General features: G+C 58.3%; 2 protein-coding genes across 2 annotated transcripts in view; one reads left to right on the top strand and one right to left on the bottom strand.

The window, feature by feature from the left end:
* Positions 1-3582: 3582 nt before the first annotated feature.
* ATP1B1 (ATPase Na+/K+ transporting subunit beta 1) lies at positions 3583-25562 on the top strand. The gene is made up of 6 exons (XM_054711699.1): positions 3583-4135; positions 8436-8564; positions 19820-19975; positions 21432-21616; positions 23096-23176; positions 24232-25562. Exons 1-6 carry the CDS (start codon positions 4039-4041, stop codon positions 24493-24495), a joined length of 912 nt encoding a protein of 303 aa, XP_054567674.1. The 5' UTR covers positions 3583-4038; the 3' UTR covers positions 24496-25562.
* The window catches only part of NME7 (NME/NM23 family member 7), a 107497-nt gene continuing 107004 nt past the window's right edge, over positions 25549-26041 (bottom strand). Inside the window, exon 12 of the mRNA XM_028127830.2 lies at positions 25549-25646. Coding sequence (XP_027983631.2) covers positions 25614-25646 — 33 coding nt within the window. The 3' untranslated portion in view covers positions 25549-25613. The remainder of the gene's footprint in view (positions 25647-26041) is intronic.

Here is a 26041-nt window from a genome sequence, read left to right as displayed (position 1 = left end):
ACCCAGCCTGCCAGGCCTCCACCCACATCCCACCAGCGTGACCAGTCGGCCCCATGTCACAGTGCTCCCCACTCCCAGCCCTCACCCCACTGCAGAGCTGTGCATCCGGGCCGCTCGCCACTGCGAACAGACCTGCCGTGGAGCATGGAGTCCTCTTCCTCAGCGTGCACACTTTCTGCTGCCAGGATGAGTCATCATGCAATCCGCACCCTCCCCCGCTGGGCACCCTCCCCTGTGGGCACCCCCCCCCCCGCCCCCCGGCACTAAAGCAGCAGGTGCATGAGCTGGCTGTGGCCCCGATGGTGGCTTGCCCTCGGAGGCCTCTGCGGGGCAGTCTGCATTGTTGGCCCAGGGGCTCAGAGAGCCAAAAGCTGGGGTGGGGGTGGGGGTGGGGTCTGATTTTTAGATCTGAATCTCCCTCATGCACCTGCCAAGCCACACCCCCTCTTCTGCAGGCCTGTGAAGCTCCATTTCAGTCTGTTTCCTGGGTTTGAACCTGTCCTCCTCACTTGGATGAGGTCCCTAACCCGCTGCTCTTCCTGCCCTCTGCTCCCCTCTGCCCAGCCCGCACACCTCACCAGTCCTGGGCAGAACCATTCACTCACAGTCCTCCAGACCCATTCCTCCCCTCTCACCTGCACAGAAAAGAGATGTAAAAATTGCTCTCTCTTTCCCGCCCCCCCCGAGGCTTCAAATTCCTCCATCCTCTTTTCTGCAGAGAAAAACGATCTCCGTAGGCAGGCACTGAGCCACTTGCCTGGTTCCCGTGGTCCACACCTCCTCCCCGCTCCCCACGCCCAGCCACACTCTCCACCTGCCAGAGGCTCCCTGCCCTCCGGAGAACCTCGAACTTTCCACTTTCAACTCGCTGCTACAGCACCCTTCGCCGAAGGGGCCTCAGAACAAAGGCCCAGCCCAGCCCAGCCCAGCCCAGCGCAGTCCAAAGGAACACCGTGTGCTCAGGTTATTCATTACTAGAGTCAGAGGAGGTCACCGGGCGCGAAGCACGTTGGAAAGCAAGGAGAAAGGTGCTGAGAGGATGGGGACCTCCTAAGGGTATCTAAGGGCATCCGAGTGGGAAGGTGGCAAAGTCATAGCAACAGCCCCGAGGTTGGATGAGGTCAAATGGAAACAGTTCATTACAATTAAGCTAGCTACTTAATAGCTCTTGCTATGCAATAGGCACTGTGCTTAGTTAGCACTTTGCCACAACTCCCATTTGATCCTTGCAACAATGTAGCACTCCATTTTTACAACGGAGAGAGGACAGGCGACTTGACCCAGGTCACACAGCTAGCACGGTGGCAGCTGGGAGTGTGAATGCAGGCCCGCCTTGCTCTTCACCAGGTGGCTCTTTGTGGTGATGCACTTAGGTGGGTGACTTAGGTGGGTGACACAATTCTGGAAGGTCTAGAGTGGCAGGGAAGCTGGCATCTGCACCGGGTTCCCATGGGGCTGAGATCCTGTTCTCTATAGGCAATGCGGGGTTCGAGGGCGGGGGGCGGGGGTGAGCAGGGAGTTCCTCGGAGGCCTAGGGGAGGCTGATTTAGAATGAGATTCCTCTTTGGCGGAGAAGGCAGGACCCTCAGGGCCTGTCAGAGTTTACACGCAGGGAAGGGAAAAGGAGCGAGCTGGGGAGCTAACGTTTGATGGGGAAGGGGAAGGAGTATCCCCCAGAGGGAGACAGTAGGTCAAGGACAAGAGGGCAAGTTCATCCTGGCCAAACGCAGTCTCCTTGGCATTTGCTACAGCCCCACAGAGCTAGAGAGCTAAGACAACTCTTTTTTTTTTTTTTCTCTTTAAGACAAAGTGGGGGTTCTAATTAAAAATCTGTCACTCTGAGCCTTTCTCCACCGGCTTCGTTTTATGGCAGGCTTCTACTGGGAAGGAAAGAGAGGAGAGACGGAGACAGAGAAATCAGGGTGGGGGGTGGGAAGGGTGGACAAGGCGAGTGTGCACAGGGAGGCCCACTCCCTCCCCACCCCGCGCGGCCTGTTCCACCTCCTCCGCTCTCATCCATTCCTGCCGATGCTGCCCTCCAGCTCTCTTCCCTCTCACGGGCAGCTGGTGTCCAATGCACACTCGCCCTTGCAAGTGACCTGACCTGCTGGAAACTCCTCCGTGAGGCAACTCCTGTGGGCGGGGCCAGGGCATCCTGTCTGCAGGTGCAGCCTCTTCCTGCAGCGCTTCAGCAGCTGGCGCTCTGCCAACACAAACTGCAGGGGAAGCAGGGCGGCTTCCGGTCTCAGCACTGGTCTCCGGGTCGCCCTTGAGGCAGCCCTGCCGGCAGCACCCCCTGGGGCTGGGCAGACAGGTGGCTGCTGCTTTCCAAAACTTCAGGGATTTTCAGGTTTGCCCAGGCCTTGCAGGTGGGTCTGAAGAAGGATTCGCGGGAAAGAGCGCATTCCATTCAGTTCATGCTTATCCTCAGACCTGCAAGGTTGACCTTGGAGACAAAGGTGCCCCAGACTGGGTGATTCCTGGACACGGGGCTGGGAATCCTCCCCGAGGGGCCCTGTTGCCCTGGGATGGGATGGATGCCCCTCCCCTGTGGTGACTGCAGAGCACCCTGCCTTTCTGCTGTGTCACTGCCCCGAGAGGCACGTGCGAAGCCGCTCAGGGGCTCCGGGAGGTGGGGGAGATGAAACCAAGGAGTCTGGCTTTTCAGCAATAGGGACGGGAGGGGAGCGCATGCCCAGGACTGCCCGGAACGTCTGGCCATTTGAGCTGTCTCCCCAATCCCTTCCGTCCCAGGGATTTCACAACCAAACGAAGGGGTCGGGACCCGCAAAGGGGCGCCAAAGCATGCCAGCCAGGGACTCCGCACCCCGGAGAGTCCGCGGCGGCTGGGTCACGTGCAGACAGGGTCGCCGGGGTCTAGACTAGCATGGATCGCCTGGCAGTGCCATTGGTCTCCGAAGGAAGACTCCGTGGGGTCGGTCGGCCTCCACCACCTTCCAGGCCCCGCGGCCCGGCTGCGCTCTGGGTGGGTCTGGCAAGTGTCCTGCTTGAGGTGGTTCGGGCCGCCCACACGGAGCGCAGCCGGGCAGCCGGGGGAGGGCAGGGCTGGAACTTCAACCGCAGCGGCGGGGAGCGCCCAGGGGGCGGCAGGTGCAGGAGCGGGGAGGCGGGGCGGAGCTGGGCAGAGTCCCCGACTCCTAGGCGTCCCGGAGTGACCTTCCCCACCCGCCCGGGCCTAGGAGGGCGGACCTGCGGCAGAGGAAGCCAGGAGCGCGCTGGGAGAGCGGGCGCGGACGGGACTGCGGGGCGCCGGGCGACGCAGGTGCAAGACCCCGCACGACGGAGGGGCTGGTGGGCGCCGGGCCGGAGCGAGGAGAGGGCTGCGCGGGGCCGCCTGCTCTCTCCCCGCCGCCCCTTTCCGCGCCCCCGCGCGCCTGCCCACCCCTCTCGCCACCGCGGCTCCTTTGTGCCGGCCCCACGCCCGCCCCCCGCCTCGCCCCAGGGCCCCGCCCCTCCGCGCCAGCGATTGGCCAGCTTGGCCGCTAGTGGGCGGGGCCCCGCGGCGCCGCGGCGCGGTATATAGTAAAGGTAGAGCGCGCGCCCTCCGCCAATTGCTGGGCTCGCGGCGTCGCAGTCGTGCCCGGCGCCAGCCCGTTTGTCCGTCCTTCCCTCTGACTTTCTCCGGCCCCGGCCGTCTCCGCAGAGGTCACCGGAGGCGGGGGCCCAGTTCGCGTCCCCGGTGGCAGCAGGAGTGGCAGCTGCGGGCTCCCGGAGCCCCCCGAGCTCCAAGGGCAAGAGGAGCGGGTGGTGGACCAAAGAGAGCCCGTGAGCGGCCGCGTGCCCACCAATAGGTGCGGGGCTCGGAGCCGCCCAGCCCGCGGTCCCTCCCTCCGCCCCCGCCTCCTCCCCCCTCTCGCTCTCGCTCCCGCTCCTCCGCGGCGCGTCTGGCACTCGGAGCGCCGCAGCGGCAGCGGCGGGTGCAGCCTGCGCAGATCCCGGCCGGCGCCGAGCGGCAGCGGACCCAGGGCGCACGCCGCAGTCCCTCTGCAGCCCCGCGGCAGCTGCTGAGCCGCCACCATGGCCCGCGGAAAAGCCAAGGAGGAGGGCGGCTGGAAGAAATTCATTTGGAACTCGGAGAAGAAGGAGTTTCTGGGCAGGACCGGTGGCAGCTGGTGTAAGTACGGGGGCCGCGGCTCCCCCCCGGCGCCTGTCTCTAGGGCGGCGCATCCCCCGCGGGCCGCTCCGCTCCGCACCGCACCGCGCGCCGTGGAGGGTGGAGGCGCCGCGCCGCGGCTGGTCGCCCAGGGCGGACTGCGGAGAAGCCGGCGCGGGCGCGGGGTGGGGGCCGAGCGCAGGCGGAGGGTGCTCCGCACCGTAGCGGTCTGGTTTTGGTCATTTGCGGTCTATCGATCGAGACCTTCCCTGCTGGGAACCGTCAGGCATGGGAAACCAGATGGGTCTCTCCCAACGGTCATGTCCCAGGTCCTTAAAAAACAACCAGGAGGCGTGAGGATGAGGGTGATCGGGCGCAATGCCGGCGAGGCTGCGTGTTTCAGCGCCTTGTAGCCTCCATAGGTGCCTGGGGCGCGGGCGGGCACCGTCCCCACTGCAGTGTTTCAGAGCGGTGCCCAGTCCCCCGCGACCTCCCCCAGCCAGCACCGCCCGCCGGGGCCCTGAATCACCGCAACGTCTGGTTGTTTCCATGTCCACTCAGAGCTGCGGCATCGGTGCCGAGTGGATTATGGTGAAGGGTTTGTCTCAGGAATAAATGGCACAAAGACAAGCAGGTCATTGTGTAAGATTTTGGGCAGCCTGTAGCTTAGCTGGATACGTCCCCCCCCCAACCCCCATTGAAAATTAAATACCACACGTGTCTTCTGCCTCCCTGCACCTGGAGGGTGACATAGGTGTGTGTGTGTGTGTGTGTGTGTGTGTGTGTGTGTTTAAAGGTCATTTTGAAGGGCAGAGTTGTAGGCAAATCTGAGTCGTGACTGCAGTGAGAGCGGGAGGGACCCCCCTGCTGCATCACTGCCCCCTCCCCTCTGGTATCATCACCACCACCATCATGGACACCACCTGCACCCCTTTGCAGCCCGAGGGAGCCCGGACAGGGGCCGGCGGAGGGTCCTGATTGGGAGACGCTGTGGGCATCAGCAGAATGAGTCAGGGAAATAGTGCTTGGCTGACATTTTGAAATGGAAGAAGCCATAATCTATGGTTTTTTCATAAAGAAAAAGAAAATGCAGCCTGTGGTGTAGGCCCCTCTTGATTGAAAAGTGAAGGGTTAATAATGCATCACCCTTCAAGGTTAGTCAAGGTGAAACCTCATCCCGAGGTGTCCCTGGGAAGCACGGGGCCCCTGAGCCGTGTTACATGTAGATCTTCACGGAGATGGCTCTTCGCTCGTGTTTTATGTTTTCCTGTGTTCGGGGGAGACTGTTCTTCAGTGGGTGATTGCCATAGCGGCTCTGCGTTGTCCTAACGCGGAGGGAACCTGGCAGTCAGGGTGTGTGGCGTGAACAGCTCCCTGTGACTGGATGGAGGCCTGGGGGTGGGGGTGCCTTGCGGAGGGGCCCCCTTCTCCCACTCCCCGGAACCTCCCTGCCCTGGTGGGCTGTCTCCAGCCTTGGCAGGGGCCGTGGCCGCATTGACTCTGGGAATATTGCGAAATTTGCCCTCTCGTGTCCCCCCCTCCCTGACTAAGTATATATTTTTTTCCTCATTCCAATTGCAGACTAATATTTGCTTTGGAGGGTGAAGCTGTATGGAAGTGCTTGTTCTCTAAGCCGACATTTAAGGGGGCAGCACCTCCGTGGGAGAATGGGGCGGGGGAGAGGGGGAGGGAGGGAGAGGGAGTGAATGTGTTAATGTTTGTGTCTCGGGTCCACACCGCACAATGGATGGGCACGCAGACACCGGGACCGTGGCCTGGCCCACCTTTCCTTCGCTCCCGGGCAGGTGCCGGCCGGAGCTCAGGGTCTGCTCTGCGCCAACATGTCGCGGCGCCGGGCGCTGTGGGAAAGGTCAGGGCCCGGCAGCAGAGGCAGCGGCGGCGGCCTCCCCCGGGAAAGGCCACCTTTGCAGCCCGGCCTGCACGCGCCCTTGGGACTCGGGCAGGGCGCCCTTGGCTCAGTCTCGCCTGCAGGTAGACGTCACCCAGGGGCGCGAGCCTCCCCGGCACCTGCTGGGAGACCTTGGCAGGAAGTCCCACCTTTTTAAGTGAATGCACATCACCCGTGCCCCCCCCCTCCCACCCTGCTTTACTGCGTTCACAGGACCCGCAGGTTTCATGTTTCCTGCTCCCTGTGACCCCTTTGAAGGGTCCTCCCCTCCCCACTTTGGACAACCTTTATATTACCTGTATTTTTTAAAAGGAAGAAAAACTGCAGCAGAGAAAAACGCCTCTACAGCCTGCCCCCTGTGCCCTGGCTGGCTGGTGCCATTTGCCCAGCTCTCTCTGAGCAGCCCCCGGGGGCCAGTGCAGGCCCCGCCAGACCAGCGTTACCCCCACCCCCCACCCCCCACCCCAGGGGCTGCGCCGAGGCACCTGGGCACCTTTTGCTAAGTGACACCTCGGAGCAAGAGGGGAATTCCTCACCTCCCCCCGCCTCCCTAGGCCCATGCATCTTAAGTGCAATCAGAGTGGCTGGCCCGTGCCCTGTTCCCCCGCCTCCCCCCCCCCAGCCCCCCCTCCCGCTGCATTCATGTTGCAGATGGCAGCCTCCATTATGCACCTCCCCATGTGGTTGGCGTGGGGGTTCTGGGTCCGAGGGCAGGTCTGGAAAGGCTCTGGGCGTTGGAGCCAGTGTGGCTGAGCCAAGGGCACGGCCGAGGTGGGGGCAAAGGCTCCGTGTTCTCGCGGACCGTGCCGCACCGCCTTGCACCTCTCAGGAGCAGCCGCTGGAAAAATTTTCCAGATCTCTTGACGTCACGGCCTTGCCATTTGCCTGCCGCTGCCTGGATACGGAGCAGCGCTTAACCCTTGCTGGCCGGGCGGCCGCGACGGAGCTGGGCAGCTGACTTCTGCCTTCGGCCGCCTTTGCCTTTGCCTTCGCTGGCCTCTGCCTGGACCCCTTCTGAAAGGGTCATAATCAGTCACTTTGGTGTGCTTTTTTGGCATGGTTTGCTTATTTTAACAACTCTCTGGTAGGATTACTTGCTGATAGGAAAGCTGGGGTTTTAAATGGATGGAGACCTGGCTAATGCCCCCCCAACCCCACCCAGCACCCACACACACACACAGATCCCTCTCACCACCCTCGTCCACTTCTTTTCAGTAACACGTTTGTTCTGTAGCTCGTTCCCAAGGACCCCGCACCTCATGCCTGCGATCTGGACCTTTTCTGGACGCCACGCAGGGCCCCTCTGCAGTCACGTTGCAGATGGTAACCTCACGCTCACTGCTCCCCACTTTGCATTCGCGATGAGCTGTTTGGCTGGCGCAGGCGGCCGGGCCGCGCCTGGTACAGCCTGTTACCATGCGGCTAATCGGGAGGTAATCCTGGTAAACCGGTAACTGATAGCTCAGGGAGCCTCCGGCCCGGGTTTTTGGCTTTTTTGCTTCTTCAGCTATCTCAGCCTCTGCTGTTCTGGGAAAAAGAAAATGCAGCTCACATTAGTCATGTCATTCTTCTGGGTGCAGTCAGAGGATGAAATACAAATGGGCTGGCCATTTTTACTAGTGCATTTTCTTTCTTTTTTTTAAATACTTTTTTATTGATTTCAGAGAGGAAGGGAGAGGGAGAGATAAAAACATCAATGATGAGAGAGATCATTGATGGGCTGCCTCCTGCACGCACGCCCCCTACTGGGGATCAAGCCCACAACTCGGGCATGTGCCCTTGACCGGAATCGAACCCGGGATCCTTCAGTCCGCAGGCCGACTTGCTACCCACTGGGCCACACCAGCCAGGGCTGCGTTTTCTTTTTTTCTGGTTTGGTGCACCCAGAGGGAAGCCTGGGTGTGAGTGACGAGTGACGAGCAGGAGAGCCGCCGGCCCTGGGCACTCCTGGCGGCCGCAGCGCCGTGTGCTGGAACGAGCAGCAGAGGCATGGCTGTGAGAGGGAAGTGGCGGGTAAGCTGGCACCGCACAGGGTTCTGCGGGAAGAGGCTGCCATTTGCAGCGCGTTGCAGAAGCACAGACAGGGCCCTGGATTTCATGGGCGACCTTCATGAACGTTTCTTAAATTTGGGGAATACAATTTTTTCCTATAAAGAATCTTAGTCCTAGTTGAACATTCCTCCTACCCCCAACCCCCCCTGACAGGCACACCGCAATGGAGGCTCTCCCCCCACCCTCCTCCCCCCGCCTGTCATACTGGTCAGGGCCAGAGCAGGAGCCCTGCAGCACAGGTGCGGGGGTGGCGGGCGGGGGGGAGGAGAGGAAGGCATGCACGCTTCTCTGGGAAGATTCGAGGGGCGTTCTGAGCACGTGACTGCATCACAGCATCTGTTCTGTCTGCTCTCCTTGCAGTTAAGATCCTTCTGTTCTACTTGATCTTTTACGGCTGCCTGGCCGGCATCTTCATCGGGACCATCCAGGTGCTGCTGCTCACCATCAGTGAATTTAAGCCCACCTACCAGGACCGCGTGGCCCCGCCAGGTAACGTGAGCGTGCGGACGCTCAGTGCTTCCCGAGGGGGTTGGGGGGGGGCGGGCCGTGGAGGCGGATTCTCTGACAGCCGTCCGTGAGGCAGCAGGACACAGCCTGCGGGGACAAGCAGCAGCTTCCCTCTGAGTCCGGCTCCTGCCCTCGCTGCAGGCGGAGCCGGGCCACAGGGGGCATCTCTCCGCTCCCCGCCCCCGCCACTGGCCATGGGGTCCAGCTGGCCTCCGTCCTGGGTCCGGTCCCTGTGGGCCACAGGCTGTTAGGGGGCTCTTATACACTGTCTCGAGGGGACTGTGACTCAGAGAAATCCTTTAAAACACCGCTTGGCTCCTGTTTTCGAAGGCGAACTGATTTCACACGGGAGGAGCCAGCGTTTCAGGGGTCCATTCCCCGACCTGCTGCTGACTTACAGTTTGACCTTGAACAAAAGCTCCCTCTTCTGTTCTCAGTATTATTACCTGTTTAGTGAGCATCTATTTACTGGCTTTTGGGACCCACTGCTGTTTAACTGTCTCCTTTAGCTCTGAAAACGTGACTTCCCAAAGCTTCTGGAAAATGCAGGACCACACGAGGGCCGGCACCCCCGCCGCTCGCAGGGCAGGGCGTGCAGCCTCGGGCGTGGCTGTCCTGTCTCTGAAGAGTCACTGTCGGGAGGGCCTGGAGGGAAGGAAATGTTGCATAACTTCCAGGTTCTCATATAGGTGACCTTGGGGGTGGCCGTGGCGTGTCCCCTCCAGTGTCCCTGGGCAGCTGTTGGGTAGCAGCTGTGTTGGGGTGACAGTCCTGGGCTGTCTTCGGGCACTGAGCAGCCTCGGTCCCGTATGGCTGCCGTTGCAGACTCGTCACACCACCTCCTTGGCTGTGGGAGGGACTCAGAACATCCCCGAATGTGGAGGTGGCGAGCGGGCCTTTTAGCCTCACGTCAAGTTGTGTCTGATGTCAGGAAACCCCAATATTCCCAGATACGTTTAGGTCTAGGGGATGTGGGAAGTGGAAAAAGAAAACATGTAAGTATATAAAATTACTTAAACCTGCTCTTCATAACCCCGTTTCCAGCAACATCCCCAAGGAGAGGGCGTCTGTGGGAGGCTGCAGGGGATTCTGGGAAACGTCCGCCACAGCAAAGCGTGGCTTGTCTTCCTGCGTCCTCTTCTGTTCCAGTGTTACGGGGGCATAAGTAATCCTGGTTTAAATTTGTACAGACCTTTCGTTTGCCATTTGAAAGCTATTTTTCAATAATGATGCTGTTTTAGAAGAATTCTTACATTTACAATCACAGTTGACCAGATAGTCCAGCATCTTGTCTCATGTGCCACAGTTAGAAAATGGTCCTTTAGGTGTGGACTCTGGGAGTCAGCCGTTGCTGACGTTCCGCATCTCCTCCGTGTCCTGTGCAGAAGGAGCTGCTACTTTCAAGGGGAAACCACGTACCTGCCTTTCCAGGGGGATCCTGCAGGTGACCTTGCAGATGACCTTGCTGGGAAACCCCTGGCCGAGGCGCTGGTCCTCCCGCCACCCTCCCGCCTCGTCCAGCCCCTTCCTGAAGGCACATGCTTAGCGCCTATATTTAGCGTCCTCGCAACCATTGCGGTCCCTGGCCCACAGGAATGCCGGTGGCTCATCTCGGAAATATGCGGTCCTGTCCTCTGGCTGAGTCACAGCCTCATCCTCCCGCTTCCCTGCCTGTCACCTGGGTTCTTGGTCGTTTCTCTGTCTCTCCTTTTCCTCCGCGCCTCGCCCTTCACTTTGCCAGGGGAGTCTAGGCCAAGCCCCCTCAATCCGTGGCCTTGCCAAGGGACGTGGCATTCCTTTGCAAACGCTGGCGGCCTGGAGGGGGTGGCCAGGTCGCAGAGCTCCGCCTGCTGAGGTGCTCCCAGGGGCCCCCGCGCCCTCCTCCTGGCATCGTGGAGAGCAGGTCTGTATCTTTGATCGGCCGAAGCTGTCCTTCAGGCTGCAGGCGGAACAAATGTGTAGAAGAAAACCCTGGCCGTTTTGGGTCTTCAACTCAATGTCTCTAAGCCTCTCTTTGACATTTAAAGAGGGAAAATTGTAGTTTTCAGCAAACGAACCTAATGAGTGTGCCCGAGTGGGCCCAGGTCACAGATGGAGGACAAATGGAGGCTGAATTGGAGGTCTAGCAGCCGCCTGGCCTGGCTGGGCGTGGCCCGCCCTGTGCACTCGGAACCGTGAGACCGTGGCCAAGGGAAGCAGCTGGGCAGAGCACTGGGCCCTGCGTGTCTCTGACGCTGGATAAGCCGACAGGCTGACCACGAGTCTCGGGACTAGATTACAAAATGAAACGCAGGTCAAGGGAACACAGATACCTCGGCCAGGTTCCTGGGCCAGTGGTCGGCAAACTCATTAGTCATCAGAGCCAAATATCAACAGGACAACGACTGAAATTTCTTTTGAGAGCCAAATTTTTTAAACTTAAACTTCTTCTAACGCCACTTCTTCAATAGACTCGCCCAGGCCGTGGTATTTTGTGGAAGAGCCACACTCAATGGGCCAAAGAGCCGCATGTGGCTCGCGAGCCGCAGTTTGCCGACCACTGTCCTGGGCGGTGGTGGCCATCGGCCCTGTGGCGATCCTGAGCTCCTTGCAAAGCGCTGTTGCTGTAGGGTGCTGAGCAGACCTCCCACTTGGCCTGGGAGGCCCGGGCTAGAGCCTCGGCCGAGATGTTCTGTTGAGACATAGTAAATTACTGTACTTTCCGGCGTATAAGACAACTGGGCGTATAAGGTTTTCCTGGGTTAAAAAGTCATTTTATACGTCGGAAAATATGGTATATTGGACTATATTGATGGGATTAGATATAATGGATTAGATATATTGGACTACTATATTTTCCGGTGTATAAAACCACTTTTTAACCCAGGAAAATCTTACACGCCCAGTCGTCTTATATGCCGGAAAATACGGTACTTTCTTGTGGGTCAGAGTGGCTGCTGGTGGCAATTTCACGTTGCCCAACCTGAATGCGGTGCTGAGCCATTCCACCTGCGTGCACAGTAACGCTGACCTGACAGGGAAGGCGGCCTCTGGAATTGGACACAGCCGCACGCACTGCTTCACCTCACTCAGCCTCAGTTTTCTCATCTGCAAAATAGGAATGCTATCCTGGGAGGATTAAATAAGCGTAGGTAAGGCAAACGGGTGGCATTAAAAGGCAGCTATTAACAGCCACGTTCCATAACCCCCGGACGGGCTGAGCTGTGGCTGATACAACGGAGGCGCTTTATGCACTCGCGTTTCCTGAGGTTAATAGAATCCTGGCTTTCTGTGAAAAGTTTTTGGGAGAAATTGGAATAGGAAGCATGTTTGGGAAACGAAGTAAGTTTAAATGACATTGTAGTTCTGTAATCTCCCTCTAGAATACCCGTGCCCCTGGGGTTAGCCCCAGGCAGACCTCTTAGGGGGGTCCCGTGGTGGTCAGCTCTGTCCTCTCCCGATGATGCGGCGGGAGGGCTCTGGACAGGCCGAGACCCACATGCTCACCAGCTCACGCCCCCAGGCCCAGCCCTGGTTTGCCCCTGGGTCCTCGCCCCCAGCTCATTGAGCAGCAGTGGCATGAGGAAGGTCCCTGTGTGTGGCTCGGCCAGGGAAGGTGGAGCCAGCTCTGGCTTCCTGCTGAGCAGGTATGAACTTGTACTCTTGTCCTTCCTCGCGAGGTTGGGGGTGGCCTTTGTTTTGCTTTGAAGTGCGGAGGGCTCAGGGCACGTGGCTCGTTGGTGGGAGGACGGTAACCAGAACCGAGGTGGGGGACAGGGTGACGGAGCCAGACCTCACAGCCCCTCCCGCGGCCTCGGCTGCGTGTTGAGGGCCAAGGGCACATCTCGTCTTCAAGTCTGTTAGGGTCCGAGGCACTGCCGCTCCAGCTCCGATGAGTGGTTTCTTGAGACGTCATCGCATCCATCAGAATTGCCTTTTTCCCGACGATGTCACTCGGCCGACGGCCTTTCCCTTACACCTCAGGGGGGTTGGCACCGTTTGCCCGTTGTATTTTGGAGGAATCGTTTCTTCAAAGCCAAGAAGGGGCTTTCCTGCCGTTTCCGATGAGACGGCACCAGTTTGTGATCTGTGAGCCGAAATGATGAACAAACACACCGGCCTCCCGTGCCCCCTCCCCCTCCCTCTCTGATGGACCCTCTGAGCTCCAGGCCGCGATGGGTGGCACTGGGGGGTGGGGGTGGGGGTGGGGGAAGGCAGGATTTCCTAAGTAAAGGGTTGCGGCTGCAAACTCCAGTTCCTGTCCCTCAGGGTCCCCACCTGCCCATGTTGCTGTTTCTTCATTTCTAAAGACAAGGATACAACCTATAAGCCCACTCGGGTGCACAGGAAGCCTGGTGGTTAGCGTAAAAAGTTCTTGGAGCCCCCAAAAATGGGTCTTGCTCTGATAAAGAGACCAGGAGGCTCGGGGGGTGAGGGGGGGGTGGACAGGGCACCGGCCTCAGGGCCTCCGACCCCAGGTGGTGCAATGTGGGGGCGGCTGCCTCAGTGCCCTCATCCTAGTAATCTCGTGACCCGAGGGCCGATGTGACGCAAACGAGTTGGGGGGAAGGAGGGGTAGGGAAGTATTTTCTAGTGGCTTCCGAGCAGAAAAGCATACCTTTCCCCACCTCCACGCATGAATAGACACAGTCAACACCAGGTCTGACGCGGTGTCCTGTTTCAGGACATCGGCCCCTCGGCCAGCGTTTGTTTTGTTCCAGGCAAGGCAGACACACGGCTGTGCTTGTCCCTCAGCTCGGCCCGGACGGGGCAGAGTTAACGTAAGAGGCTGGGGGTTGCCTCTTGGTTTTTATCTCCCGCTGTGAGAGCCAGACCTCATTGGGGGGAGCACATCGGGAGCCGCACAGACTGTCCGCGCCGCCCCTGGGGAGCCATGTGCCTGTCAGGCAGCCGCGGGTGCCTTGCCCAGCTCACCTGGGGGTGCGTGTGCGGCCCAGGCAGTGCCTCCGCCCAGCGAGCATGGCATTCATCTTGGACGGAAGAGGCCCGTCCACCGAGGGCTGTTGAACGCCCAGATGGGTTGCAAAGACAGTCCAGCAACTCGTCTCTCAAGGACTTTTCAAAGGAGGCAGATTCCCGTTGTCTGGAGGAGGTCATGGGGGGCTGCCTGGAGGGGGCCGCAGGGAGCTGCCTGGAGAGGGGCCTTGAGTCTGGGTGGTCCCTGGTCACTGTCAAAGCTGAGCCTGAGGCGGGAGGTGAGGCAAAGGCTGCTGGCTTCCCCTTTACCCTTCCTGTGCCGTTAGGGAAACTGATACTGACCTTGAGGAGGCAAAATAAAACCCATAAATATCTTAGTGGCATTTGAAAGGGGAAACTGCATGCACACATATGTATGCACACACATGTACATGTACACGTGTGTGCAAATGTACATGTGTGAGTCTATACATAGGTGTGCAAGTGTGTGCACAAATGTGAGCATGTATATGTGTACACCTGTGTTAGTCTATACATCCTTGTAGACATACATGTATGTATATATACAAGTGTGTGAACATGCACATGTATATGTGTGTACACATATGAATGCATGCACATGTGTGTGCACACATTTTGGTTGTTGCATGTATGTGTGCACACATATGAGTGTGCATGTGTATGTAGGTGTATATGTGTACATAGGTATGTGTGTGTGTGTATGAAATATACCCCCCATTTTTTATTGAAAATTACTTCTCGGTGCACAGGAGAGACAGGATATGCAGGGAATGTGTCCGTGGCTGTGTTGACTAGTGTTTCTCTGCCCTTGGTGGTCAGAGGGGTGCCTCCCTGAGGTTTCTGTGGAGAAGGAGGCTTATTTGGAGAGAGTGCAGGTGAACCTTGAACAACAGGAGGGTTAGGGCGCTGGCTCCCCTGTGCAATGGAAGACCCACCTCTAACTTCTCACTCCCCCAAACTCACCGCTCATAGCCGCCTGCCGACCAGACGCCTGTCCGAGAGCATAAACAGCCCATTAACACATTTGGTGTGTGACATGTGTTGCCTCCTGCGTGCTTACGATAAAGTGGCTAGAGAAAAGATGTTATTAAGAAAATCATACAGAAGAGAAAATACATACATATGTTTTATGCATTCATGACATACCTTTTTCTTAATTTTAAAAAAAGTATTTGTAGAATACAATATTTTTGCCTGAACTTGCGGAGGCAAATAAGACCCATAAATACCATTCATCTGTGAGTTTTTCAAGTTACTACAAACTTCCAGAAAATTTTCCAGTGAATTGAAAGAACCCTCACGCTGGTCGGCCGCGGTCCTGGGTCTGTGACGTGCCAGAGGGACCGCTCGGCAGGCGCCCGCCGCTGTGCTCCGGGCTTCACGTGAGTCACCGCTACGAGGTTCCGTGGCTGCGATCTCACATACTTCACACTCACGAGTAGGTTGAGAAATTATCAACTTGATACATTTTATAAACCTAATGGACACAAAATCCTTCTTTCTCAGTGAAAAGCCTCTTTCTCCTTCCTTTCCCTTCTCGGACTTGCGTTCCCCTCGGGTTACGAACACCCACTAACACCTTGTGTCTCAGGGCCGAGGACCAGTGCGAGGCACGTGGTTTCCAAATCCTATGGGAAGCTGACATCAGCATTAGAAGCCAGATGTTAAAATCTGCACATCCTAATGATCACGTCAGTCCTCTTAGGGGCTCCATTAAGTTATAATCAAGACGTACTTGAAGGCAGAGGGTCACATTTGCAAAGCCGTGCAGAGCTCAGCACGGTTAACGCCAGTCCGGAGACGGAGGGGCCGCAGGTCAGCTGTTTCCTGGACTCTCACCTGAAACCACGAGCCAGGCTGGGTGTCCTGCTGTCGGTCTGGAGTGACCACCGCAGACAGCGCGTCCTTGTCCACACCGGGACGAGCCGTCGGAGGGGGCAGCGGGTGGAGGCCAGGAAGGAGAACCGGCCCACGTGGGGCCCACGGTGAACGGCTGCCCGGTCCCGCCCCTTCCTTTCTGTCTCCCCATTCGTCTGAGAATGACAAGGTAGCTGAAAGGATGTAGACGGCGGGTCCGGGGCCTCCTCGGCTCCTGGGGGTGTGACTGCTTTGGGGGAGTCACTGTGAGAAGGGGAATGCGTTCCCAGCGCTCGGAGGCCTGAGTCGCCGAGCTAAGGCTGTCCAGGCGGACGGGGACCCCGGTGGCTTCAGGAGCGAGCCCTCCACCGCAGGCCCTGGAGGAGGGCCGACGGGGTGGCAGGGAGACCTCCCGAACCTGGGAGGAGAGCAGAGCGCTTGTCTTGTGCTCCTCAGGGGAGGGTTCAGGAGAGCCGACCGCGTGACCTAAACCCAAACCATTGGTGCTGCTTTCTGGGAACGTCCACAGGAGAAGTGGCTTTTCCGGGAGGAGGTCACCGAGGCTTGTGCCGGTAGCTCAGGCCTCAGAGGCCGCGAGGGAAGCTCCAGCTGTGGAAGAGGGACTCAGCTCTGCCCTGGGGACTCGGCCCCCGCCCCTCACACCCAGGCTCCGCCGGGAAGGCCTCCGCCCAGGTCTGACCCGCCACAGGATTCCCACTCCGCGCTCAGTGGTCCCTGTCGCCTCCAGCTTCCTGGTGTCACCAGTTTCTGGTGCTTCTCTGCACAGGACAAAGTCAGGATTCTTCCAGAACCTTCCATCTGCATTTCTCTCCTGTCTTATAGGCTTGGACAGGCGTGGCTTGTGCGCCATGCTGCCCGGGGGGTTCGGGCTCGGGAAACGTGTGATTCCATTCCTGGGTTGTCATTGCTCCTTGCCCCCTTCTGGGGAGATGGAGACAAGTTGTCTCTGGCCGTTGGTGCCGTTTGCATGTAGTCGCATCCGCATTTGCGGAGATCAGGCCTGAGGTGCTGAGCACAGGGGCGCCGCTGGCTGCTCATCGCAGGGCTGAGCCCCGGGTGAGCGCGGATGTCGCTGGGCCGCGCCCTCCGGGATGAAGGGCGCCCGGGGCCGGCGCCCGGGGGTGAAGCCCAGGCGCTGACGGGGCAGCTGGTGTGTGGCTCCCGCCTGTCCCGGGTCTGGGCAGAGACCCTGGCGGCATCACGGGGAACGGAAGGCGTCTGCAGGTCCCTCCTTGCCCGCTTTGGTCTGGGAGAGCCTGAGGGGTGGGTGCAGGTGAGCAGCAGGGGCGGTGAGGGAGCCAGGCCAGAGGGGCCGTGAGCTGGGACTGACCTGGGACTCCCCTCGCAGCTCAGGTCCTGGGGTTACCTCCACCCAATCGGGCTCCGGGGCTCACTTCCGCTCTGACTGTCCGAGGCTCCCTAAGCTCGGCCCAGGCTCGCTGACATTCTGTTAGCAGTTTGGTTTTTGCTGTGTCACCCGCTCTGCTGATGGCCTGTGGACGGCATGGTGGCACCAGTCACCCTGAGGTCCCTTAGGTCTGCCGGCCAGTCCTCCCCACGCTCCCCATCCGTCCCTGAGGTTCGGGAGGCCGCTCTCCTGTGCTCCCCTCTGTGACCACCCTCCTGCCTCTGCTTCCCCAGCCGGGGACTCTCCGCCCTGCCTGCTGGTCTTGCCCATTTCTGCCCCAGCACACAGAATCCTGGGTGGGTTTCTACCTGGGATGGGTTTCCCAGGCCCCTGTCCGCAGACTCAGAGGCCTTGTCTGAGTTCTCCGGGGCCCTGGGGAGTGACCCTCCGGCCCCACTCCCCCCACTCTGGATGCTCTGGGAGGACCCCACTCCAATTGTTCTGGGAGGACCCCACGCCCCCACTCCGATTGTTCTGGGAGGACCCCACGCCCCCACTCCGATTGTTCTGGGAGGACGCCACGCCCCCACTCCGATTGTTCTGGGAGGACCCCACTCCCCCACTCCGATTCTTCTGGGAGGACACCACGCCCCCACTCTGATTGTTCTGGGAGGACCCCACGCCCCCACTCTGATTGTTCTGGGAGGACACCACGCCCCCACTCCGATTGTTCTGGGAGGACCCCACGCCCCCACTCCGATTGTTCTGGGAGGACCCCACGCCCCCACTCCGATTGTTCTGGGAGGACCCCACGCCCCCACTCCGATTGTTCTGGGAGGACCCCACTCCGATTGTTCTGGGAGGACGCCACGTCCCCACTCCGATTGTTCTGGGAGGACCCCACGCCCCCACTCCGATTGTTCTGGGAGGACCCCACTCCTCCACTCCAGATGCTCTGGGAGGACCCCACTCCGATTGTTCTGTGAGGACCCCACTCCCCCACTCCGATTGTTCTGGGAGGACACCACGCCCCCACTCTGATTGTTCTGGGAGGACACCACGCCCCCACTCCGATTGTTCTGGGAGGACACCACGCCCCCACTCCGATTGTTCTGGGAGGACACCACGCCCCCACTCTGATTGTTCTGGGAGGACCCCACTCCCCTACTCCGATTGCTCTGGGAGGACCCCACTCTCCCGGGTTCGGTGACACCTCTGGCCCTGGCTGCCTGTTTCCTGGGGGCCACGAAGGTCACCTCGACTTCAGTGTCTTGTTGCAGTTCAGACCAGTTAGGCCACCGCTCACAGGCCTTCCGACGGTGGGGCGGGGCCCAGGCACCTGGCCCAGGCCCAGGTCCCCGGAGAGCCCCTCCTCACCCGGGCTCATTTCCCTCTTCATCTCTGTGGGTAGCTGTCAACGGTACCCAGGGGCCTCTGAGCACAAATCCCACAGCCAGTTTTCCCAGTTTATTGTAGAAAGATTGTTCAGGGGACATTATAATTCCTTTGGTCATATAATTTTCTATGGTTTGGGAGCATTTTAAAAAATGTAGATTATTTTGTTTTATTTATTGATCTTAGAGGGAGAGAGAAACATCGAATTGTTCCACCATCCATGTACTGCCTGGTTGAGTCTTTTGTTTTGTTTTTTAAATATATTTTATATTGATTTCAGAGAGGAAGGGAGAGGAGAGGGAGAACAAGATAGAAACATCAATGATGAGAGAGAATCATGGATCGGCTGCCTCCTGCACACCCCCGACTGGGGATTGAGCCCACAACCCAGGCATGTGCCCTTGACCAGAAATCAAACTGTGACCTCCTGGTTCATAGGTCGATGCTCAACCACTGAGCCATGCCTGCCCGGCTGCCTGGTTAATTCTTGTATGTGCTCTGACCGGAGATCAAACTGCAACCTTGGTGTGTTGGGACAATACTCTAACCAACTGAGCCACCTGGCCAGGGTCTAAAAATTATCTTAATTGTAGTAACCTTCCTTTATTTTTAAGCAAAGACTTAAAACGTTTTGTTTTTATGAGCGAGTTCTGCTGACTTCCCCTGGACTCCCTCCCTCCCGTTGACAGCTGCGTCCCCGGCTCCTTCAGGTTCTCATCAGCCTGTGGAAGATCGGGCAGGTCTAGGAGGTGGGTTGCCAGGTTAGCAAATAAAAATACGGGAGGTGCAGCTCCATTTGAGCTAAAGATCAATTACAGGTGACCTTTTAGGTGGTGTCCCATGTAATGTATGTAGTACGTGTCCATGTAGCATGTAGGCCATGCTTATGTCAGAGTTCCTTGTGGCTTATCTGGATTTCTGGTGTGGCCAGGCATCTTGCACTCACCTGCATCCGGGACAGAATCCCACTGTGACGGGCACTCCCCGGGGCCCCTGGGAGGGCCGGGCGCTGCTGTGCACACGTCTGGCTAGGAGTCTGGTGAGGGCAGAGTCTTCCGGAAATGACAGTCTAAGGCCCGGGTGAAGCGTGGCGCCCCGGGTGCGCGTGCTGAGACCTTTACCCTGCTCAGAATAACCACTCACTCCGGAGTGGAAAGCAGGTCCCTCGCATCCATCCCGACCCTCCAGCTCAGGGTTTGAGCCGGAGAAATGTCTGTGGGGTAGGCTGGAGTCTTGTGTCTTGTAGGGCTTGGAGTGGCCTGACCTCACTGGCAGGAGGAGACCCGGGGGGTAAGGCCCGCCGTGAGGCGGGAGGGCGCCTGCGCAGACCGAGCCGGGGTGGCGTGTGCGCACGAGGGACCGCGGGGCAGGGGACCGGCTTTGGGTGCTGGCGTGGTAGGGTTGGAACCCCGGTCCCACCGCTTCCCCTGTGACCTTGGGCCCAGTGCTTGACCTCTCTGTGCAAGAAGTGCTTTCATAACATGGAGACAGCGCCGATCATGAAATGGTACGCTGTTCTGGACGCCGAGTGGTTTCCCGAGTGGAGATCGAACCCGTCCCTTTAGGCAGGCGGGGTGAGCAGGGGGGGTGTCCGCGGACAGTCTGCCGTCCGTGGATTCTCTCGGTTGACTTGCTTCTCGCCGGTGATGGTCTGTGTTTCTGCCTCTGCCTGGGCCAGGACTGACACAGATCCCTCAGATCCAGAAGACCGAGATCTCCTTCCACCCCAGCAAGCCCGAGAGCTACGAGCCGTACGTGCTGAACATCGTCCGCTTCCTGGAGAAGTACAAGGACTCGGCGCAGAAGGACGACATGATCTTCGAAGACTGCGGCAGTGAGTCACTCACTCTGGCTGCTGGGTGGGCTCATTCCATCCCCGTTTCTGTCATTTAAGCACTGGACGACACTCCTGGGATAATGAGAGATTGCTCTCTGGTCATGTTGAGGGGCCATTTTTAAAATTGGTTTCTTAGAGAGAGAGAGAGAGAGAGAGAGAGAGAGAGAGAGGAAAGGGGGGCTGGAGCGAGACATTGATGCGAGTGAGAAACATTGATTGGTTGCTCCAGCCACTGGGGATTGAACTCCCACCTGGGCATGTGCCCTGATCGGGAATCGAACCCACAACCTTTCGGGGTACCGGATGACGCTCCAGCCAACGGAGCGACCAGGCCAGGGCCATTGTGTGTGTTTCTGAAGCAGGGAGACTTTCTATGGCTCAGGCCTGGATGCAGTGGAGGAAACATTGTAGCCACAGGGCCCATGGCTTTTGAGAAGTGCAGTTGCCTGTATTTCCAGATTCCCACCCGCCCTGCGGAGGCACAGGGCCTTCCTCCCGGTGGCCCTTGGCGGGACCATCTGTAACCGCGCTGGCTTCCCACCACACAGGACGCCTCTGGCTGGTGGCGCCACGCCAGTCCTTCCGATCCCCCCCCAGCACCCAGCAGTCCCACCTTTGCCGGCAGGGGGTCCCTTCCCCACGAGGAGGGCGGCTGCCCTTGTAAGTCCTTTAAGAAAGATCCACTAGTTTAAAGGAACGTTTCACCACGTTTTTCTCTTTAGAATTTAAGTTTTCATCTCACTTTGCAGTAACTTAGAAGGCCTGATGGATTGAACTGAGGCACATTACCATGGGAAGGGAAAATAGTTAATTTGTGACCTTGAAGATAAATATAAATTATATTTGCCTCAGTATTCTGCAGGATGTTTTGTACCGACTTTGAAATGTACATTTCTTTTCTTCTTTCTCTGGGTTTGGTATGAGGAATAAGAAAAAATGCTCCAACGAAACTTCTCATTTGAAAGAATTTGTAAGAACTCACAGCTGTGAAAGGCAAAGAACTCAAATCCGAAAGAACGTTTTTAGAAAACCTTGAGTGGCGGTTGAAAAGGAAGCAAACCAATTCTTTCCCTCTTTCCTGTTTAACCTGCCAATCCGAGGCACAGCCCCAGGAGATCCTGGCCCCAGGCCTCCCAGTCCTGAAGATGAGGGACCCTCCCCCCTGGGTTCTCACTGTGCCGTCCGCCCTCCGCGGGGCCGGGCTGTGACGGGCGATCCAGCTTCCCCTCGAGCTCCCGACAGCTGAGTCATCCATTATTTAAGGCGGAGAAACATTGCCAGAGACCAGCTGTCATGAGCTCCTTACCGAGCACGCCGGGGCCCTGGTGGGGGTTGTGTGCCGGCACCGGTGTGCTGGGAACCGGGCTGAGCCCAGACACGGCATTCCGGGCGGAGCGGCCGCTGAGCCGGGCCGGGAAGTGGGGGACGGGTGCCCATGCGCTTGCATTTCCAGGTGTGCCCAGTGAGTTCAAAGACCGAGGCGCCTTCGACAGTGACCCCGGCGAGCGGAAGGTCTGCAGGTTCAAGCTCGAGTGGCTGGGCAACTGCTCTGGGATAAACGACGAGTCCTACGGCTACAAGGAGGGCAAGCCCTGTGTCTTCATCAAGCTCAACCGCATCCTGGGCTTCAAACCCAAGGCGAGTCCCGCGCCTCCCCGGCGGGCGCAGACGGGCCGCGCTGCGCGGAGCAGAGACGTGTGGCGGGAGCGTGGGGCAGTGTGAGCGGGAGCGTGGGGCAGTGTGAGCGGGCACCAGCGGAGCAGAGACGTGTGGCGGAGCGTGGGGCAGTGTGAGCGGGCACCAGCGGAGCAGAGACGTGTGGCGGAGCGTGGGGCAGTGTGAGCGGGCACCAGCGGAGCAGAGACGTGTGGCGGAGCGTGGGGCAGTGTGAGCGGGCACCAGCGGAGCAGAGACGTGTGGCGGAGCGTGGGGCAGTGTGAGCGGGAGCGTGGGGCAGTGTGAGCGGGCACCAGCGGAGCAGAGACGTGTGGCGGAGCGTGGGGCAGTGTGAGCGGGCACCAGCGAGGGCTTTTGAGGCGCAGCCAGTAGCGCAGCCTGAAACCTTGGGGCCCACCTTGAGGTTCCGCAGCTTCTCCTTGGTCTGGCTTTCTGCAGGGGTTCGGGCGGGGGGGGGCGGGGGGGCGGGTTCCCAGGTCAGCGGGTGACCGTTCTGCACCCTGTACTCAGCTCCAGAGAACGGCTTTTATAGCGTGAACTCTTTCTGAGTAGAAATAGGAAAGGGTATCTTTAAATTTACAAGCTACCTGCACACAGAGCCATACGCTGGTTTCGGTACTCTCAGAGCCGGGTATTTTTAAAAACTAACCGGTAATCTGAAAGAACGGTTTATTTTCCTGAACGAGGATTCCCTCGCAGAATTAACGTTGAATACCACCTGAGTGGAACTTGATGACGGGGCTGTTGGCTTGCGCCTCCGACGGGGGCCGTCCTGGGGTCCGAGGGGTGGCAGGTGCCTCTGCTTTTATAGAACGGGTGACCGTATTCTCCCATGAACGGCTAACGCTGCCTTCCTTCCCCCACAAGCACGGGCCACCGGCAGGACCCTGGTCCGCCTGCGAGGGCACCGCTGCTGGGAGGGCGTGTTCGTCCTGATGGGATCGACCGCGGTGCCGCCGAGTCATGACCAAAGCTCACTTCGTTTCTGGAACCTGGCCTTTCTGTCCGCCAGTGTTGTCTTCCTGGTTAACGTTGCAGGGGTTGCTGGCAGGGCGTTCCGAGTCCAGTCTGGATCGTTCCTTTCTGGTCTCACGCAGCGGCTAGGCCAGAGTGTCAGTGCCGGCGGTCCTCCCTTTCTGTCTCACTGCACGCGAGGCTGTGTGTGTGCATCGCGTGTCGAGAAGGAGTCATTTTCAAAGCGTGCTCGGGCCCCTTCAAGGATGGACCCCTCCTGGACCCCGTCATTCAGGGCAGGGCTCCCCTACCCGTGTGTAGACTGGGCGTCCCTCACAGCGGGAATGCCCGGGCAGTGCCCCCACTGGAGGGGAGGCAGTGCCCCCACTGGAGGGGAGGAAGTGCCCCCACTGGAGGGCATGCTGGAGGGAGGGAGCATTAAAAGTTATTTACAAAATTACTGACCAATGTGGGTTTTATTTTTAGCCTCCCAAGAATGAGACCTTGGAGAATCTTCCAATGTTGAAGTACAACCCCTATGTCCTGCCCGTCCAGTGCACCGGCAAGGTGAGGGCTGGCGCTTACTGAGGGGGCGCGGCGGGGGCGGGCCGAGGGGAGACAGGAGCTGAGGGAGGCTGTTGGAATTAGAGGTAAAACTTTAATATGGGACCTAAGAAACATTGCTCCTGCATGCAGTCTGTGTCAGTCAAGTTGTAACTATGGAGTAGAACTTCTTAAAAGAACAGAAGATGTCAAAGAGTGAAACCGCGTGTCATTCCCCCGGATGAAGAAGCGGGAAATGTGGATTGGATCAGGTGGGAGGAATGTCGTTTGTGGAGCTGAGAGGGGACCAGCCCACACGGCTTCTCTGGTCCCATCGGGGGTGAGAAAAGTGGAGCCCAACCTTTCTTTTTTTTTTTTCGTTTTTTTCTTTAAAAATATATTTTATTGATTCTTTACAGAGAGGAAGGGAGAGGGATAGAGAGCTAGAAACATTGATGAGAGAGAAACATCGACCAGCTGCCTCCTGCACACCCCCCACCGGGGATGTGCCCGCAACCAATGTACATGCCCTTGACCTGAATCGAACCTGGGACCCTTCAGTCCACAGGCCGACGCTCTATCCACTGAGCCAAACTGGTCAGGGCCCAACCTTTTTTTTTTTTTAATTGGTGATTTCACATAAAAAACTGTCTTCGGTTTTTCTTTTAAAAATATGGGCAGATTCAGGGTAACACTCAGCACATGTTCCCTGTAGACCTGAGAGCAGGTGCCTGGTGGCTCGTTTAGAAGCAATGCGAGAGAGGACACGGACACCTTTCCTGGGAAGGAAAGGCGCGTGAGGAGCCGTGTCCCGCCCTGCCCTCGGGCCTGTGCTGAGCAGCACTGGTGGGCGCTGTTCCCACGTGTGCGGGACGATCGCCTCCGACGGGACCATTTCTCAAGGCGGCTTTTACAGACCGTCCGTGTCGCTGCCTGTGAGACCCTGTCCCAGTGTCCTCGGGCCGCGTCCCCGTGTCAGCGTCGGCTCACTTCCCGAGGACCCGAGGGCCCGGTGCGTGTGAGAACAAGCCCCATGCCGCACCTGCGCCTGTAACGTCTCGTTTCCGTTCGGTTTCTAGCGGGACGAGGACAAGGATAAGGTTGGGAACGTGGAGTACTTCGGCCTGGGCAACTACCCCGGCTTCCCGCTGCAGTACTACCCCTACTACGGCAGGCTGCTGCAGCCCAAGTACCTGCAGCCCCTGCTGGCCGTGCAGTTCACCAACCTCACCCTGGACACGGAGGTGCGCGTCGAGTGTAAGGCGTACGGGGAGAACATCGGGTACAGCGAGAAAGACCGCTTTCAGGGACGCTTCGATGTAAAGATTGAAGTTAAGAGCTGATCACAAGCACAAACCTTTCCCACTAGCCATTTAAAGAGTTAAGAAAAAGATACAAAACAACCTACTAGTCTTGAACAAACTGTCATACGTATGGGACCTACACTTAATCTCTATGCTTCACACTAGCTTTCCGCATTTCATAGGTTAGAATGTAAATTTAAAGTGTAGCAATAGCAACAAAATATTTATTCTACTGTAAATGACAAAAGAAAAAAATACAAATTGAGCCTTGGGACGTGCCCATTTTTACTGTAAATTATGATTCCATACTGACCGTGGTGAGCAGTGTTCCTGCCCCGAGCATTGCTGCGTGCGCATTTCAGTTCGTGCGCGTCCCGCGGGCGCGCACGCCGGTCATTTTCAAGCCATGTTTTATCGTATCTGTTTTCTACTTTCTGTGAGCAAGTTTGCTGTCCAAGGTGTAAATATGCAATGGGAATGAAACTGGCATGGTACTTTTTTTGGGGGGTGGGGGTTGGCTCTTTCAAAGATAAAGACCCACCTGTGAGCGTTTTCACACACTCCATAGTCTCTCCTGTGGTGTTAGGTCTTTCTCCCCCGGGGCTGGGGGGCTGTCGTGGAGGGCTGCACTAGGAGGAACACGGACGGGGAGGGTGTGCTGTGCCGTGGGGAACGCTGGCTGCCCTCGCCCTGTCCCCGCGCTCTGACGCCGGAGGAGAGCGGGCTCGCCATCGCCGGCCGGGATCAGCCCAGGTGTTTGCTTTGAGCGTTTTCCTTTCCTTTCTCTGAGGCATCACGTGCTGGTGCTGTGTCTTCATGAATGTGTTAACCATTGTCATGGTGGAAGAATTTTATATTTATGCAGTTGTACAATTTTATTTTTTTTCTGCAAGAAAAAGTGTAATGTATGAAATAAACCAAAGTCACTTGTTTGAAAAATAAACCTTTATTTTGGACTTTATGAAAGCAACGCAGCAGCCCGTAGACGTGTCCGTGCTGTCCGCAGCCACCTCCTGTCCCCGTGTGTGCTAGCGCAGACTGCAGCGCCCTTGTTCATCCTGTACTCGGTCGGGCTCAAACAGTGGGCAATAAAAGAATGAACGTGCTCCCCGTGCCTGAGTCCTCGTCTCCGCGCCGCGGCTCCTCCGTCTCCACGGCTAGTTGTCCAGGATCTTGAAGAAATACTGGACCTGAAAGACACGCATGGCTTCAGTGCGGGTCACCCGGGGCGGCGCCTGCAGAGGCCACGGCGGGCCAGGCCTCGGGCTGCGCTCGCCCGCCCCCCCCCCCCCTCGGACAGGTGGGCTGGTGGAGGCAGGCCCGGCGAGGAGGGTGTGCACGTCAGACATGGTGGGTGCTCCCTCCCCGGTCCCTGCCGGTGCTTCACCAGATGCGTCTGGTTTAAAACAGCCCCGTTGTCACAGTTCAGTTAAAAAACCAGGTTAGTCTGAGGCTCGGTAAATGAGCAGGCGCCTCCTTGCCGTTGGGGTTCAGGGTCTGCCCAGGTCCTAACTGGGCCATATTTCAAACCAGCCTCAGTGCGAAGACAACACAGGGCTGCTGAGAACTGAGCTGAAGGGTTGGT

This window comes from Eptesicus fuscus, chromosome 22 (assembly GCF_027574615.1).
Source record: "Eptesicus fuscus isolate TK198812 chromosome 22, DD_ASM_mEF_20220401, whole genome shotgun sequence".
NCBI classification, from domain to species: domain Eukaryota; kingdom Metazoa; phylum Chordata; class Mammalia; order Chiroptera; family Vespertilionidae; genus Eptesicus; species Eptesicus fuscus.
Note: the sequence above shows the minus strand (reverse complement) of the source record. Positions and strands in the feature narration are given on the sequence as shown.

Coding starts and splice junctions, on each gene's coding strand:
- ATP1B1 (XM_054711699.1), top strand. CDS start 4,039: ATGGCCCGCGGAAAAGCCAAGGAGGAGGGCGGCTGGAAGAAATTCATT. Junction 4,136..8,435: donor CAGGACCGGTGGCAGCTGGT/GTAAGTACGGGG, acceptor CTCTCCTTGCAG/TTAAGATCCTTCTGTTCTAC. Junction 19,976..21,431: donor GATCTTCGAAGACTGCGGCA/GTGAGTCACTCA, acceptor TTGCATTTCCAG/GTGTGCCCAGTGAGTTCAAA.